The 17,621-nt window shown below is 63.7% G+C and overlaps 1 protein-coding gene across 6 annotated transcripts in view; it reads left to right on the forward strand.

The window, feature by feature from the left end:
* The window catches only part of CCDC187 (coiled-coil domain containing 187), a 41,453-nt gene that overhangs the window by 15,696 nt on the left and 8,136 nt on the right, over nucleotides 1-17,621 (forward strand). For 5 of the 6 annotated variants that reach the window (XM_059142307.1, XM_059142304.1, XM_059142301.1 and 2 more), the window contains 11 exons: nucleotides 1,462-2,021; nucleotides 2,405-2,516; nucleotides 5,243-5,355; nucleotides 9,442-9,506; nucleotides 9,750-9,863; nucleotides 10,829-10,962; nucleotides 11,073-11,164; nucleotides 13,568-13,653; nucleotides 14,445-14,635; nucleotides 15,524-15,611; nucleotides 16,757-16,903. In XM_059142307.1, the coding sequence (XP_058998290.1) occupies nucleotides 1,462-2,021; nucleotides 2,405-2,516; nucleotides 5,243-5,355; nucleotides 9,442-9,506; nucleotides 9,750-9,863; nucleotides 10,829-10,962; nucleotides 11,073-11,164; nucleotides 13,568-13,653; nucleotides 14,445-14,635; nucleotides 15,524-15,611; nucleotides 16,757-16,903 (1,702 nt within the window). The remainder of the gene's footprint in view (nucleotides 1-1,461; nucleotides 2,022-2,404; nucleotides 2,517-5,242; nucleotides 5,356-9,441; nucleotides 9,507-9,749; nucleotides 9,864-10,828; nucleotides 10,963-11,072; nucleotides 11,165-13,567; nucleotides 13,654-14,444; nucleotides 14,636-15,523; nucleotides 15,612-16,756; nucleotides 16,904-17,621) is intronic. The other variant, XM_059142302.1, reaches the window with a different exon arrangement.

Raw genomic sequence — 17,621 nt, forward strand, 5'->3', positions numbered from 1 at the left:
CCTGGGAATGACCTCGCCGGGCCTCTCCGGGGGGAGGTCTGCGTTCCATTCCTGGGGGGCCGGCCGGCGGCTTTCCTCACGGGCCGTGCCATTCCGCACCCGCACCCCCAGCAGGGTCCCCGCTTCCTCTGTGCTCCGCGGCCTCCATCTCCGTGTTTTCCCTTCCGTGTGCGTACTTTGTTTTTTAAGACTGTATTTATTCGAGAGAGAGCAAGAGCAGGGGAGGGGGCGGCGGGGTGGAGCGCGCTGAGCAGGGAAACCGAGACAAGACTCGATCCCAGAACCTCGGGATCATGATCTGAGCGGACGGCAGACGCCCAAACGAAGGAGCCCCAGGCGCCCCGACTATTGTGTTTGCTAACGGAGCCCCGGCAGCTGTTCCGAAGGCCCCTCCCTGGGCAGCCTCTGGAGGGGTCAGGAGTCCGTCCCCCATGTTGCTCAGGGCACCCCTGCAGGGCCCCGGTCCACAGAGCAGCCCAGGAGGCTGCGTGGTTTTTACCTGTTTAAACTTGATGTCTGGTCGGTGCAGCTCAGTGAGCGCTTACAGGCTCCTGCCCCCGGACCTGAGCGACCCGCACCCACAGGCAGCCCCTTCCTCTGCAGACAGGCCAGCAGGGGGGCTCCTGGCCGCGCTGACCTGATGCCCCCCCCCGGGGTCCTCCCCGGCAGGCAAGGCTGTGGATCCTTCGTCTTCCTCCTTGTGTTCTTTTTTCCGTCCACATTTTAGAGAAATTGTAGGGAAATACACGTAACGTGGATTCACCGTCTTCACTGCTTTTACGTGCACAGTCTGGGGGCATCGGCGCACTCACACTGCTGGGCACTGTCCCCGCCGTCCGTCCCCAGGACGTGGTTGTCTGCCAACACCGGACTCTGTCCTGTGAAACCCTGTTCCCAGCCGCCAGCACCCCACTCCCCCTCCCTGCATCTGTGGTCTGACTCCTCTGGGCCCTCCTGGGAGCGGATCCTTCGGGGTCGGTCCCTCTGTGCCCCGCAGACCTCGCTGGGGACCACGTCCTCCTCGTTCATCTGCGGTGTGGCTGGTGTCGGGATTCCTTCCTTTTTACGGAAAAGTGATGTTTCTGTTATTGTTGAGTTGCAGGCGTTCCTCATACATGTGGGCATTGACCTTATGAGATATGGGGCTTGTGACAACGCTCCCCTCCCGGGCGCCGCGGTCTTGGCTGCCGTTCGTCCGCGCGCACAGCTGCGCGTCCGAGACTCTTTGCTTCATCTGTTTCTTCCCTCGTCGCCCAGGCTTTCAGTGTGAAACCCCAGAACTCAGTCTTTCTCAGCCCTGTGTGGCCGGCTCTTGTCTAGAGACCCCGTAGCCACACCTCCAGCCGCAGAGAGTCACTGTCATCAGACGCGCTCCTTCCCAGAAGCTGTGCTAGGCTCACCCCTGCACGCCTGTGCTCCAGCGCGCCGCGGCCTGACCCTCCGCACCTTCTCTCCCTGCAGCTTCTGCCTGTGTTTGAACAGAGCCTTGAACCGCTCTGAGACTCTAGAGATGGGCGGCCCCCGGGACGGCTGGGACGGTGCCCCCATGCTGACGTCCTCCCGCTCCTCCCCGGGCCCCCTGAAGCTCCAGGACCTGACCACCCGCCCCCCGCGCCCAGGCATGTGCATCTACCTGGACCCTGAGGAGAGCGAGCGCCTGGGCACCCTGGGGCCCCTGCATTTCCGCTATAAGCAGGCCCGGCTGCAGGCACTGGAAACCATGGCCAATGTCCTGAAGCAGCGGATCGACATCCTCACGGCCAAGCTGCACAGGCCGGAGACACCAGATGCTCCCAGGGACCCTGTGTCAGACCCCGGCACTGTGCCCACTGCCCGCGTCTGCTCGGGGGCCCTGGTGCCCGACGGGAGCAGAGGGGGCCCCTGGGACCGGGATGACGAGCCGGCCAGGACGCTGGTCACTCCCACCTGCTTCCTGGACCAAAGGCCACTGCCGTGGAGCCCCGACTGGGAGAGGCGGCAAAGCGTGAGCCCGAGAGGCCACCACTACAGGGAGCCCCAAGGTAGAGCCGCTGCCCGGGCCACGAGCGGCCCCCCAGCCCCACCAAAGGCCAAGGGGACCCCACTTTCTCCCTGCCCCTCAGCTTCCTCTCCCTAAAAGGGAGTAGCAGATGTCCGGGCCACCTTGGGGGTCGCTGGGGATAGTCCTGGCAGAGCCCAGACATGCGCTGAGCTTTCCATCAGCTACAGACCCTCCCACCTTGGCCCTGGTGGGAGAAGGGGTGAGACCTGGCCCCGAGGCTTATGTGCCTGCCACCTCCCTGCCCTGCCTCCGAAGAGGGGCGAGAAAGTGGACACAGCCCTCCAGGCCCCTCCTGTGCTGGGGGTGAGGGTGACCCTCCCTCCATCCCCACTGCCCCCTCAGCGGCTCCTTCCTGTCTGCCAGTTGCTGGTGTCCATCTCCCCAAAGGTTTCACTGAGGACGGGCGTTTGGAGCTGGATAATAGGCTGGCAAGAAACACGGCTTCCTTCCAGACACTCGGCCCCTTCATCGGGAGGTGAGCCTGCGCGTCCCCCACACACCCCCACACCACGGGCTGCTGGCAGGGCACAGCGGGTGCACAGGGGTGCACGGGGGTCTGGGTGCAGCCGGGCTGCTGGGGGAGGGACCCAGCTCCTGACCCAACCGTGAGAAGCCCCCACACCAAGATCAGGCCCCGCCGGCTCTGGCGCTGGCCATATGGTGGCTCAGGGACGCCACTCTGGCTGGGCTGTGGGCAGTGGGCTCCCGACCCCAGCCGGACACTGCTGGCCTCACCATCCTGGGCCCCGTGTCCCATGTCTAAGTGCCAGACCCACGGACCCTGCACCTCCCCAGCACAGCCTGAGGCCTTTTGGGGATCCCTTGGTGGAACAGGACACTTGCTGCCAGCAGGGGGCAGCATTGGGCTGGGCGTCAGGTTCTCCGCCACCAGCACCCCAGCCCCAGTGGAGAGGTCAGGGAGGGGAGAATCCCCAGAGGCTGCCCTGGGGCCTGAGCTCCAGGCAGACACCCCACATCTGCACGTCCCCCTGCTGCACGGCCGGCAGAGGGCCCAGCTGCTCACACCGCCGGGGGTTCCCACCCAGGAGCCCTCCCCATCCCCCACCCCGTACCCCTGGCCCCGACCATGCTGTGCAGGGTCGTGCCCTGGATGGTCCAGCAGCCTTCCTGGGCAGGGGTCAGGGCACAGGGACTTGCGGGGCCCTCAGCGTGTCCAGCTGGCCTGTCCCTTGCCGTTGGCTGCTCACAGCTCTGTGCTCTGGTCTCCTCCCTCACTGCCTGGGTCCGAGGATGAAGGTCAAAGCCTCCTTGTTCAGCTTGTGGCCTTCCCTCTGCTGCCCCAGGCTGGTGCCCCCAACTTCTCCAGACCCAGGGCCTGGCCCGTCCTACTGCCTCTCCGGCCAGCTGTTGAGTTGGGGTGAGGCCATGCCCCAGCCTGTCCCTTTCCTGCTGGGACCACGGGGCTCTGTCTGGCCGGGCACCCAGCCTGTCCGCAGCATGGCACGGTGAGGATGCCGGCCCCCGCTCTCCAAGGGCCCGTCCACCCCAGCGTCTCTGGAAGGAAGTGTGGGGGAGGGCACGCCCCGGCTGTGTGCGGCCCCCCACAGGCCTTCCTGCCCCTTGGGACTGTGCTGTCAGACCCCTGTGAGATGTGTCCTCATTCCCACTTTATGGACAGCAACACTGAGGCCCAGAGAGACCCAGTGACATGGCCAGGATCCCACAGCTCATGGGAGGCTGGACCCCAGCATCCACGGTTCTCCCACTGCGCCCATTCCCGAGTCTGGACTCACACTGGGCCCTGAGAGCTCGTCAGACGTGCAGAGTCCCTGGCCCACCCTGCCCCCACCCCCTGGCCCTCCTGAACCTGGTACACGAGTCCTGCAAGGGATCGTCTGGGAACCCCTGTCCTGGGAAGTCTAGGCCCGAGGTCACCGAGGCCCACGGGCCCCTGGCTGTCTGAGGGTAAAGCCGCATGGGCAGTCAGCCATGGTCAGCACCAGGCTCATCAACACGCAGCGGGGCTGGGTCATGTCCCCAGAGGCAGGGACTATGTGGCCAGCAAAGCCCACGTGTTTGCTGTGTGTCCCTTTATGGGGCGTGTCTGCCGACCCTAGCTGGTCAGCCGATGGCCTCCTGGGCATCCCCTTCAAGGAGAGCCACTGGGTAGCCCTGCAGGGACGTGTCCCCTCCTGTCCCCTCATGGTCACATGCTCCTGCAGCAGCCCCTGCCCCATCCTGGTCTTCCTGGATTCAGCCGCCTGCTCTTCCCATCGCCTCCCCTGCAAGGCCATGGTCTGCAGGGGCAGGGGCCATGGGAGGAGGGCCTTGCCCGCCACCCGCACCCATCTCCAGCGGTCCCGAGTCGCTGTGTGCCTGGGGGAGAAACAGGACGTGAGGCAGGGCTGTGTGTACGGCAGATGCCGGCACCCTGTTCCCACGGTCATTTCGGGACACAGCGGCTCTCCTGGCCTACCGCTTTCTCTGGAAAGGCCCCCCTCACGCCTCCCTCCTAATCCTGTTAGTGACATGTGCTGGCCAGGCTCAGGGCAGGGGGTGAGGGTGGCCTACGTGGGGGCCGGTCTCCGAGTCCAGCCGGCCGGGTGTGACCCCTGTGTCCTCAGACACCTGGCTGGCTCAGGCTCCCTCCGTGGGATGCGGCAGCATTTCGGGCCATGAGCAGGGAGTGGTGAGGGTTAGGGCTAGTGTGTCTGCCCTGCTCTGCTCTGGGCAGAGGACAATACCCCTGCAGATGGTAGAAGGGACGAGAGACGAAGAACGTGCCCTGTGCCCCTCATCCCCCGAGTGGCTGTCTCCCCACGAAGAGCGTGGCATGGGAGGAGACCCAGAGCAGGCCCGGGCTTCCAGGCGGAGGGCACTCCGGTCCCGCACAGTGCCTAGCAGTGACAGTGGAAGCCGGGCCTCAGCTGTCTGAGCTCCCGAGGGCTACTGGTCCCCGGAGTCCCAGTGCCCCCTGCTGCTGCTCACAGATGACGCCCCCCCGGCTGGGGGACACTGCTGGCTCAGCACCTAAGGGTGTCACCTGCTCACTGATGCCCTCCCATTCCTCTGGTCACAGGCCCATTCCCCTTAGGCTTCAGCTCTGGACACAGTGGGTCTGAGAGCTGCTTTGTTTAGGCCGAGGGAACCCGGGTCACTGCCCCCCAGGCCCCCAGCTGCCTCGTACCGTGTGGGTGTTCCCTCCCGACTCTACTCATGTGCGTGTCTGTGTGCCCCCAGCTCCCTTGGGGTGCCAGCCGTGCTGGACCCCACCTGTGGCTCCCTGCAGCTGGAGGACGTGTCGGCGGCCAGAGGGGCAGGCTTGCTCACGCCCTGGACCGTGCGAGGCTGCGGTAAGGGCGAGCCCGCGGACAGGCCCTGGGCTGGCTGGTCGGGTGGCCGGGGAGGTCCGCCGGGGACCCCCTCCACTGCCTGATGCTCTGGTGCGTTCCTATGGGTTAGAGAGATCCTTTTCTACGTGGAGAGCGTCCACGCATCAGTATTAAAGTTTTCTGGAGGCTTTCGGGACCCAGCTGCGTGCCGTGTGCTCTTGCCACGCTTCTGTCGTGACCAACACCTGCTTCATCGAGGGTCCACTAAGGGCCCCGCTCCCGGGCCACCTCCTCTGAGCATCCGTGGGCCCAGGTTTCTCTGCCTTTCCTTTTGCTTCTGAAGGGTGTTGTCCCGGGTTTCAGGAGACTGGCAGGGGACCACGGGGCTGGTGCAGAGCCGGGGTGCAGGGGTGCGTGGGGCGGTGCCCTGCCTGGAGTGCTGAGTGGCCTGGATGGGCTGGGGGGTGCTCCTGGCACAGCGGCTGGGGACGCATGTAGAAAGCAGCCTGTTGTGGGAGGAGGGGTCCTGCCATTCCTGTCTCGTGGTCAGTCTCCCCCACCTCCCTTGCCCGGGGGACTCCCAGCCTGTGGGGTTGGCGTTGGGGAGCGTCACGCCTGGCCCTCCGTCTCCCCATCTCCTGAGGCCCCAGGAGCCTTCGCAGCCTTCTAATTCACTTGTTTGTTCCTCCCTCTGCTCTTCCAACTTGTGCCCACTGAGCCCCTGCTGTGCCCGACGCCAGCCGGTGATCTGGCCCTGCCCTGGAGGCACCTGCTTTTAGTGGGGCTGGGTGTCGGGAGACGCTCGAGTGAGGGCACACAGCATGTCAGATTCTGAGCGATAAGTGACAAGGATGAGTGACTGGCTTCCCGGCAGAGATTTCCACCCTGTTTCCAGTCCTAGAAAGTGTGGCCCAGAGAGGGGCAGTGAGGGGCCCAGGGACACCCAGGGAGGAGCCGGGATTAGGGCTTGGACGCAGGTGTCCACACCGCCCATCCTTGCTGCCCGTCTGGAAGGTTGGCTGAGCGGGGGGTCGGGTAATGGTGGCTGGCTGTTGTGAGAGTCAAGGTGATTCCTAGTGGCCTGGGGGTGACTGCTTCCTGGCCAAGATCCTGCAAGGGGGTGAGGCTCTGGCCTTCCCTCCGGGGGGGGGGGCAGCCTGCTTCCTCGCCCCCAGCCCCGTCCACCACGCCCGCAGGGCCAAGCAGCAGGAGTGGCTTCTTCCTCTTGGGAGGGGCATCCACGGTGGGGGCCACGGTCCCCAGAGACCCCCTGAGAGGCCCCGGCAGGAGTGAGCTCTACAGTCCCTGCACCAAGGTTGGGGTGAGGACCCAGGAGGCTCTGGCTTCGGTGGCTTCAGGGGACAGTGGGGACAGCCCCCGGGCCTGACCGCACCTCCACACCTGGGCCCTGGCTGCCAGGAACCTGGCGCAGCTGTGTGTTCCTAAAAGCTAGGGGAGCACAGGTGGCCCTTTCTCTCAACCGTCAAATGGGGTGTCGAGAAGCTCAGAGTTGAGCAGAAAGCCCGAGACCCTGAGGACAACCACTGCGGGGCTCTGAACTTCCACTGCTGCTGGTTAGCAGTGCCCTGTCACTCCGGCCCTTCTGAGGGCACCTGGCACACGTGCACCCCCCGACTCGCGCTCCCTGCGCGGAATCTGCCTTCGTGGGGGGTCAACATCAGCGGGGAGCAGGCAGCCCTGCCTCGAGCCATGGGGAGGGGCATGAGAGCAGAGAAGGAGACCCTCTCCGCATCCCAGTGGGAAAACCATCCGGCACCGGCTGCAAGGACACCCACCACCGAGGTGTGAGCTTCCCCACGGACTCATTCGGGGGCAGTGGTCAGGGGCTCGGTCACTGGCAAGGACAGGCCTTCCTTCAGAGCAGCCCCTCTCTGCAGGTGCCTCTCCACTAGGCGAGGGGCCAGGCTGACTTAGAGGGCCCCATGCCACCTGCCATGGGGCCTCGGGGTCCCCAGGGCTCCCATCCACACCTGCCGTGCTTCCAGAAAAAGGAGACAGGCAGAGCTGTCCCTGCTCTGGGACACATCCGTGAACAGCCTTCCGGGAGCCTCGGAGTCTGGTCTGGGAGGAGCTGTCGGCCAGGGCCCTGGCAGCTTCCACCAGCGGAACCTGAGGACAGGTGTCAGGCTGTCCAGAAAAGCCTGCTCCTCTCCCTGGCCCCACCTCCAGACTGCCTCTCCAGGAGGCAGGGAGCAGGATGGAAGACAGGTGGAGGCTCACCCCAGCTTCTCGCTCCCTCCCACGTCGCTCCTTACACTGACCGTGGGGCAGGGCCTGTCTCTCTGTGCACAGACTGAAATTCTCCCGCAGGATCTCTTTACCCTGAGGCTACAGGCTGCCCCCAAGACTCACTTGAAATCTGAGCTGCCTGCATCTGGAGTGGCTGAGAGCAGGATCTCAGGTAGCCAGAGACCAAGCAGCGAGCACACCAGAGCGCATGTGCCCGGCTTGCGTGCGACACCTCCTCCAGGAAGCCTCCCAGACGACACTTGGGCTGCGCCAGGTCCTACCGCTCCCTCAGTCAGAGCTTGTGGGCCGTGAACACTTGACGGTCTGAGACCACGTTATCTGGCGGAACCCTCTGGAAGGAGGAGAGTGTTCTAGATTCTGAGAGATCCAGTATGGTAGCCATCAGCCACATTGGCTGTCTAGCTGGGATACGGGGCCAGTGTGGCCGAAGCATGGCATGTTGGGTTTTAGTTCCTTTTCACTTAAGTGTAAATGGCACGTGTGGTGGCCAGTAGCCCGGGCCGGAGACCAGGAGACGTCAGCTCCTGGGCCAGTGGTGCTCCCTCTCGGGGCATGGTATCCTGTCAGCTCCCTTCCAGCTTCGGGCCTGATTCCCTGAGCCGAGCCTCACAAGTGGGGACACGCTTGTCATGACACACCTGCTGTGGGGACAACCGGCTTTCGCCCAGGTCACGGCTGAGAGCTCAGGGCCACGGAGCCCGTGTCTGCCTGGTGACCAGGGGGTGCTGACGCGGTGTGGCCCTCCCTGGAACTGTGAGCCTGCTGGGTGCCTGCAGGGTGGTCGGGCCTGGGGGTCCCGAGCATCTTCTTCTCTGCCTCCAGCTTCTCCCAGTGGCCACAAAACAAAAGCAAGAGAGGATATTTCCTTCTTGAGGGAACTTGAGCTCAAAAGAGACTTCAAGCCGTTCTCCCCAGTGGGTCTCCGTTCCCCGTGGAGGCCAGCAGGGAGGGAAGGGGGACCCCACGCTCAGCACACATTAGATGGCCTGAGCCCCTGCTTCTCCCCTGCTTTGTGCTTCAGAGTTTTCTCAGAGCTGTGCAAATGCCCTGGGGCTGGTTTCACTGCAGTCCACAGCCCCTCCATCCATGGAAAGCTGGGCCACTCTGCTCTCTCTGGAGCAGGAGAACAGTCTGGGGGACGACTTTCTCTCTGTACCCTGGCCAGTGATGGCAATGGTCATCCAGGAGGCACCAGTAGAGCCTAAGCCCTGGGAGTGAGCCCGCACGCCTTCCTCTGCCCGCTCCCACCAGGCACAGGCCCAGAAGACAGAAGATGGGCTGAGGAGGGAGCAGCGACCACCCCTCTGACCATGGAGTCGCCCTAGAGTCAGCCAGCCACCCAGGAGCCAGGAGCACCAACGGTGTGCAGAGCCCGAGCCGAAGCCCCCCACTGCCCTTAGGGACTGTCGCCCTGGCCGGGGAGGCGGAGGTTCCCGTGCTCATTCTCCAGAGCAAGCCCAGACATCTCAGGGACGCCTGGGGACCGACAAGCTGAGGCTCGGTCATCTCGCTGCCCGGGAGGCCGGCGTGTTCCCGCAGAGGGGCTGAAGGGCTGGCGATGTGTCCCAGGTTCCCCAGGGCAGGCAGGATGAGCCAAGGTCTGTGTGCGTGGCTCCCGCTGTCTGCGGACTCGGGCACGCCTCCCGGGAGAGTGTGGCCGAGGTTCGGGCGGCAGGAGCCCCAAGCAGAGGCGGAGTCGTCTCAGCAGCCGGCTGCCTCCCCCTGCCCCTGGCTGCAGGGGCAGTCCCCGGGGGTTGTGCTGGGAGTTGGGCGCCTGCCCTCCTGCGGGCAGAGGGCAGAGGCCGCTCAGCTGCCCCTTCTCTGTGGCTCCCGCAGGTCAGCACTCCAGGCACCTTGCCAACATCCCCTGGAAGTCCCTGAGCTCCCTCAAGTCCCTGCAGGTGTGTCCTGCCCCCACCCTGTCGGGCTGATGACAGCTGCGTCCCCCGGGAGGCCCGCCTCGGTGGGGCTGGGAGTTACTCTCGTCCCCCTGAGGCTGAGCAGAGAGGCTGAGTGGGGGGTTTCTGGGGGCGTCCCTCAGGGAAGTGTGGCACCACCTCCCTCTGGGACTTAGGGCTTGGGGGCAGCCATGGGGGCAGCACTGTGGGGCCCCCCAGGAATCGAGGCTCGGGCCCTCCCTGCAGCTGGACCAGGAGAAGCCAGAGCAGGGGCTGGCATTTCTGCGGCAGCAGGCGGAGCTGGAGGTCTGGGAGACGCAGAAAGCCCTGGACCAGCTGCTCTTCAAGCACCAGTTGGAGGTCAGTTGGCCCGCGGGCTCGAGGGGTCTCCACGGGCATGGTCCACTCCCTGCCACGGAGCAATGCCACCCCGCCTGCCCCAACTCCAAGCCCGAGGCCCCCCCAGATGGATTCGGCTCTGGGGCTGCATGCAGGCCACCTGCCCTTGTGGGAGGGTGCGGCCACAGTGTCACCTAAACCGCGGGCCCACGATGCCCGGAGGAGGACAGCATGGCTGCCTGCCAGCAGCCAGCTCCGTGGGCCACACACAGACGCTCAGTTTAAAGCAGACACAGGACGTTTCGGCCCAGGACTAACCCAGGGGCTCCTGGCTGAGGGCACTGATGACCACCTGAGCCACTGTCCTGGGTGTGTTGGCACCCACCCGAGTCTTGGGCCCTCTGCTGAGGGCCTCGGGAGCTGAAGACGTGTGCAGGACACACAGCCCTGGCAGGTCTTCCGGGAGGGCCAGGGGCCCCACATCTCCAAACCACCTCTGCCCAGCCCCCTGCACGTGCTGGTCCGGGTGGTACAGATGCCCCCCACCCCCTGCCCTGGGAGTGACATCTGGGATCTCCTTGGATGTGACCAACCTTCTCTGTGGCTTTGGTTGGGGACTATTGGGATGTACTCACAGTGCAGTTGGGGAGGCATTAGCAGGAGGGTACCTGAGCCCGGGGGACTGTGTGCAACCACATACACGCATGTGCCTGTGTGTGCGGGTACCATACACACGCACCCCCGGGTTCCAGCTCAATCTTTCCCCTGGCTGCAGCTGGGGCACAGGGCTGTGGCTCCCCGGCTGTCTGAGCCCCAGCTCTGGCCTTACTCTGTGTCTGCTCGGCCCCTGCCGCCTTCCCCCAGCCTGCCACGTCCAGCCCTGTCTGGAGGGAAGGGGCTGCTTATCAACCCCACGTGGAGGACAGATGAAGGAGGCCTCTGAGGTCGGGGCCTCCACGACACACTCTGCCTTCCTATTCTTGCAGCGTCTGATGGAGAAACACTCCCCCCAGGCCAGGCCAGACCCGGCTTTGGCTTCTGCTTCGGAGCAGGAACGGCCACAGGTGTGTCGAGTCCTGGAGCCCACCACCTCTCCGAGCACCGAGACCGCCAGTCCCAGGTGGGGCCCCGGGTGGAGCTAGCCACAGCCTCCCAACGTAGCAGAGGCCAGGCCGGCAGGGTGAAACGGGCGCAGGCGGCTGGTACCATCTCCAGCACTTTCCCTCACAGATCACAAACAGCCAGGGGCAGAGACGCTGCCACATCCTCCCAGGGTCCCCAGGAAGGACAACAGAGACAGGAGGACAAGTCCACTTCTGCAGGTGAGTCCTCGAAACATGCACGCAGCAGGTGCCTGACCCCGTGCCTGGGGCAGGCAGAGCCCCCGCCCGAGGGCTCTCCCGGGGCTTCCCCTTCCCTTTCCCGGGCGACACCTGCCTTACACAGTTCAGGACCTCCACGAGTCTCCTTCATTGTTGGAAACACTCTGTCCCCTCTGAAGGTGTCTGCACACTCCCATTTCCCATGCTGGCTCTGGCTGGTGTAGATGGGATTCTGTCTCTGGCTTCACTCTGCCTGGACGTCCGTTCGCATGAACGGTGCCGGTGACACAGTCTTTTTGTTTTCATAAAGCCTAAGGACAAACTCCTTTCATCTTTGCCCAATGTAGACGTCCAGGTGGATGTTATTCCTCGCAGCTGACACGCTGCCCGGTCCTCCAGTTGCCGTGTTGGCAACGAGAAAGCTGGGTCAGGCTTTCTGGGGTCAGGCTCTTCTCCCACGCAGGAGGCGCCTTTCATCTCCGTCTGCCTCTCCTGCTTTCTCTTCGTTAAGGGCTATGACAGGTTCGGGTGAAGCTTCTCTGTCTCTTGTGCTCGGGGCGTGTTGTGAACTTGTACCTGCAGGAGTGCTGTACTCGTTTTGTTCCGGACTGTCCAGCTGCACTCCTGTGTCCTCACCTCGCCTCCACTCACCTGGGTGTTTTGCCACCTTCGGTTCTTTCTGTGTGCTTGCTTTTTTCTTTTTTCCTTCTGTGTTTCCTTCCGGAGAGTTCCGACTGCTGTGTCTTCAAGTTCATCCCTCCTTTCCTCTGCGGGGTCCGATCTGTCACTAATCCCACTCCGCGTCTTTTTCTTCTCATGCATTTGGGCTTCGTCTCTAAAAGTTCCATCTGGACACTTTTTTATATCCCTGATTCTACTTGACTCTTTGAACATAGGGAATGCAGTTATAAATGCTTCTAAAGTCCTCCTCCGGCTCATTCTACCCTCGAGTTCTGTCTCAGCCGACGGAGCACTCTCGTCATGGGCCGTGCTTTCTTGCTTCTTCACATGCCTGTTGGACACTTCGCATTTTACCCTGTTGGGAGCTACAGTTGTGTGCTGCCACACACGGTTGTGAGCTTTGTTCTGGAATGCAGTCCCTTGGACGCAGTCAGATCCTTCCAGGTGTTGCCCTGATAATTGCCAGGAGGCTGTGAGGCAGGGCTCGGTCTGCGACCAAGGCAGAAACTTCTGTGAACTCTGCCCTAAGACCCCTGGATCATGAGGTTCTCCAGTCTGGCTAGTGGAGACACGTGCGATCTAGGCCTTCTGCTCCTTCCCGTGCTTCTCTCCCCAGCATGGGTAACCTCCTCATATGGTTCCCACCGAAGGCTTGTGGGAAACACTTCAAATCTCCAGGTTTTCCCTCTGTGGCTCTCTCCTCTCTGGTCCTTCTTTCGTGAGTTTTAGCTGCCTGGGTCTCTCCAGATTTCCAGCTCCATCTCCTCTCCTCTCGAGGTCCACAAGGCTCTGCCTCAGTTTCCCCTCCGTACACTGCAGCCTAGAAACATTCTCAAGGCAGTAAGCTGCAACAATCAGAGGTCTCACCCATTGTCTGTCTCTCAGGGATCACTCGTGCTTTTTTTTTTTTTTTTTTTTTTTTAATTATTTAATTTGACAGACAGAGATCACAAGTAGGCAGAGAGGCAGGCGGGGGCGGGGGGGGGGAAGCAGGCTCCCCACTGAGCAGAAAGCCCTATGTGGGGCTTGATCCCAGGACCCTGAGATCATGACCTGAGCCAAAGGCAGAGGCTCAACCCTCTGAGCCACCCAGGCGCCCCTCACTCGTGCTTTATTGCCTGATGTCCGGTGTCTGGAAAATTGTTCTTTCGTATGTGTGTGTGAACATTTATGTATGTGTACTTGCATATACATATGTTACTTTTTTGTTTTATTGTATTTTAAAGTTATATTTAGTGGGACGATAAATCACAATCCAATCCCTTTTGCTCTCTTGGTGGGAAACACAAGTCCTCAGACGAACATTTTAAAACCATAAAGTCCTTTCTGCACTCCAGCCAGCACCGAGGGACAGCTAGCAGTGCTTGGCGGTAAGAGCCGCTCAGGCTCAGATTTGGGCGCTCTCACCCCACCTGCTTGGTGCTGGACCTCAGACGGGTCACACTCTGTCCTGGGGCCTCAGTCTCTCCCTCTGTGAAACTGAAGCTGCAGAACTAAGTCCTCCCTGAGGCCCTTCTACCTTGGGTCCGGTCTTTTGTACATCAGTGGGTTCACATACAACCTCACGTTGGGACAAAGATGGTTAAATTCTCCTGCTGTGAAGCTGTGTGTGTGTGTGGGGGGGTACTAAACTACCCCAGACATCCTACTTGAGAGGCCCTCCTGGAGAAAAGGGCCCTGGAACCCCTGCATGACCAAACACGGTGTGCTTTCTGTCCTCAGAGCCCAGACAGGAAGTGAGAGCAGACCAAGCTCCCTACCAGCGGCCCCGGGCCAGGCTGGACCCTCGGGTCAGCCCCATCCACCAGGTACAGGGAGCCTTGTGCTGGGGAGGGGTTCAGGGGAGGCACTGGCAGCAGCGGGGGAGGAGCAGAGGGGGAGGGAGAAGCAGGCTCCCTGCTGAGCAAGGAGCCCGTGTGGGGCTGGACCCCAGGATGCTGGGATCACCATCCCAGCCAAGGGCAGACACTTCACTGAGCACCCCCAGGAGCCTCTGGCAGCAGCTTTTTGACTCAGATCCTCCGGCTGACTGCCTGGAGCCATTAGGCACTGAGGCCCACCTCACCTAGAGCCTGCACCCAGGGTGTCTCCTCTGCAGATTCTGGGCTGGGGGAGGCAGTCCCCGGCACCAGCGTCACCCACCCTTCCAACTGACATCCACCCACGCCCCGTCGTGCCTGAGGCGGTAGGTGAGAGCAGGCATTTCGACAAAGTGCTTCAGGCAGGGCTGGTCCCCACCTTTCAGGCCGCACATTTCAGGGCAGGTGGCCCAGTCTTTCCCTGACCCTCTTGGGCACTAAGAGTGCTCAGCCTGGATCAGGGCTGGGGAGGAGCCCCAGACGATAAGTACCCCGCCCTGCCCTTGGGCGCTCACAGTCGCGAAGGGGGTACTCCGCCTCAGGAAAGGACGCACGAAAGGGCGCCGAAAGGGCGCCGGGGGTTGTGGGGGTGGGGGGGGTTGAGGGTTGGTGGCAGCTGGGAGGAGTAAGGGGGCAGTCCGGGAGGGCTTCTTGGAGGCGGTGCCCTCCCCTGGGCGGGGCAACGCTCCCACCCAGCGAGGCTGGTCCCGGAGTGGCCTGCTCGGTCTGCCCCACCACAGTGGAGCCTGGCGGGGCCCTGGAAAGCCAACATCGCGGGAAGCCCCGGCCACTTCACGCTCCAGATGCTCGAGCTGAGCCTGCGGGAGGAGGAGCTGCGGGCGCAGCACCAGACCGCGCTGCTGCGCCTGCGCGAGAAAGCGCTGGAGGAAAGGATGCGCGCTGAGCTGGCCTGGTTGGAGCAGCAGCGAGGGTGAGCGCATGCGCAGTCCCTCCCCCACCGCTCGGGCCCGCCTCCCGACGCCGGGCTCCGCCCCCCCCCCCCCGCGCGGGCCCCGCCCCCGAGCCGCGGGCCTGACCGCGTGGCTGGGGTGCAGACTGCGCCAGTCCCGGTCGTGAGGGTGTTCGCGGGAGGTCAGCGAAGCCGGTGAGGCGCCGGGAACAAACGCCCGAACCCGCCTGCGGTGCCGTCTCCCCCGGGAGCCGCGGCCGGTCCTGCCGTCGAGTCGAGCGGCGCTCCCGGCTGCTGACGGCGTTCGGACACGCGCCCCGGCCCGAGAACCTTCCCGCGCCCCCCTACGCCGCCGCCCGCAGGGCCGCGCCCCGCTCCGCACACCCCTGCAGCGGGCGGCCGGGCCTCGAGCCGCCTCCCGCCGTGCGCCCTCACCCCGAGCTGGCAGGGAGACGCCTGCAGAGCAGATGCCTGCGGGTGGGCCGTGTCCGTGAGGACGGACGCCCTGAATCCGCTGGCCAGGCCATGTCCCTGACGACGGACGCCCCAATGCCGCCGTCCCTCAGGACGGACGCACCAATACCGACGCATGTTCCCTCTTTGGCTTCCAAAAAGTACACCCCAGTGAAGGGCTTCCCAGGCTGTGGTTCCACGACGTGCCCCTCCCCAAAGGACCCTCTGGGCGGCGGGAGCTCCAGGGTGCAAGGGCATGAAGCGTAGGTGGGAAGAGTGACAGCCTGGGCTGGGCCCCCAGGTCCCCTGGGTTCCCCTAGCCTGTCAGAGCCATGGGCAGGGGCCATCCCGGGTCCACCTGACTGGCCAGGGCTGGCCAGGGCTGGCCATGTCTGCAGTTTTCCACATCCGCTTGCTGGATGCGAGGTGGGCAGCGGGTCCTGCCTCCTCCCCCAGGTGTCTGGCCCGTGAGGGGAACACCGCGGTGCTGGCAGTCTTGGCAGAGAGGCAGAAGCAGGCCCTCAGCAGCCTTGAGCAGGAGCAGGTAAGGGCCAGCTCAGCCCCCAGGGGTGGGTGGGCAGCCGGCACCGACTCTGTCCTGCCACCCTCCAGGCTGACTCGTGAGTGCTCTGCACCACCCTGTGATAGTTCCCTGCCATCAGCGCCCTCCCGGGGAGCTCTGGACCCTGTGGTGTGAGGGCAGCGTCCAGGGCCCAGGGGGGGCCAGCATGGCCTTAGTCCTTCCCCCTGGGGCCTCCTGGAGCCTCGCCAATGGGAGAATGACAGCCGTGTCTGCTGCGGGGGCGATAGGGGCCTTAGCACGGCCAGCACTACCCACGGGGTATTGTGCACGACTGCAGAGGGCCTCACTAGCTGCTCCGAGCCCAGTGTCCCGGGGCCACTCTGTGGTGGGACCAGTCTTAGCCCCCCTTAGGCAGATGGAGAAACTGAGGCTCAGTGTAGGGGGCTTGCCTTGCTCAGGGACCCACAGGGGCCAGTGAGGGGTGATGTAGGTTGACAGAAACCCTCCCCCCAGATATCTATGCAGGGCATAGATACCATGACTGTGAGCTGTGAAGGCAGCTTAGAAGGGGCTTGAGTTATGATGTGGCAATGCAGTGGTGAACCAGGCAGTCTGAGCCGCTGACCACTGGGGCTTGAGCAAGGGACCCAGCTCTTGGGAACCTTGAGAAGGGACATAGCTCTTCTAACCTATGAAAGCTGCCACCACCTGGGGAGGGTGCGCGAAGACCAAGCGGGTGCTCTGGGCAAGGTGGCTCTGCCGAACGGCATCCCTCCAGAGGCAAAGCAGGGACCAGAGGACACCTGCGGACAGTTTAATGAAGGGACAGGTCCAGGGGGTGGGGGCAGGGCCCAGAACCTGGAGAGAGGGAGGGCTATGTGGGGGAGGGCAGAAGTGCAGCCAGCCTGTCCCGACCCACGTTGAGGGGGTCCAGGGAACAACACCCTACCTTCCCTCCTGCCTCCTGCCAAGCCTCCTGTTGGCCAAACCCAAGGGTGGCCAACATGCTGAGCAGGATGAGGAACGCACCTGGAGCGGCTCAGGGAAGGCCCCTCTGGAGCCGGGATGCCCCCCAGACTCCCCCTTCCCCGCTCATCACTCTAATCCTGTGGGTCTCTCTCTGCGCATGGCTGGGGTTTTGCTGACTTCTCCTCTGGCTGGTTCAGAGAGCAATCCGATGCCTGCAGAACGCCCACCGCTTCTCGCACGAGGAGAGGAAGCTGCTTCTGCAGCACCAGAGGGACATCCTGTCCCTGCGGACAGCTGTGGCACAGCTGCAGCAGGAGCTCAAGGCCCAGACCGGGCTGCCTCAGGTGGGTGCACTCCCCAGGCTGGAGACCTGTCACCTGCCACCCGGTTGCTCTGTGGGACAGTGCAGGAGCCCCGTCAATATGCCTCAACCCAGAGCGGGGAGGGCCTGGGAGAGGTCTAATGGGAGGGCGGGAGGCAGTCGCCTCCTGCAGGGACCAAGGAGGTTTCCCGGATACCACAGTCCTGGTCGGTCTCTCCAGGGGGATCCAGACCCCCCCCCACACACACCATAGTAGGGGTCAGGGGTGGGGCTGAGAAGCCCAGTGGGAAGGAGGGGGTTAGACTAGAGCTGGGGATGGGGCTGGGGCTGGTGGCGGCTGAGGCAAGAAGGAAGGGTGGCCTGGGCTCCTAGGGGGACAGCCCCTTGGGGAATGCCAAGCAGCGAAGGTGTCCTTGCTCCAACTCCCCGTCCCCACCAGCTGTCGCATGGAGGGGATCGTGTGGACACTGAGTGGGGCGGCCGTCCCCAGCCTCAGCGTATCCTCGGTTGAGATGGGGATGCTGACACGGCCTCACCTGGCGGGGTGAGGATGGAAAGAACTGGGCTCTGCGGGGTGAGCAGCAGGTGGTGTGTGCCCTGCCCTAGGCTGGCCTGCAGGACAGGTGACCCGGGACTGCCCATTGCCAGAGCGTGGCCTTGAGTGTGGGTACGGTGACCCGGGGCAGCCTCGGAATCCAGCCCCGGGCCTTACATCTGCATCTGCCAGGGGGCAGTTAGTT

The sequence above is a fragment of the Mustela lutreola genome, chromosome 12 (assembly GCF_030435805.1).
Source record: "Mustela lutreola isolate mMusLut2 chromosome 12, mMusLut2.pri, whole genome shotgun sequence".
NCBI classification, from domain to species: domain Eukaryota; kingdom Metazoa; phylum Chordata; class Mammalia; order Carnivora; family Mustelidae; genus Mustela; species Mustela lutreola.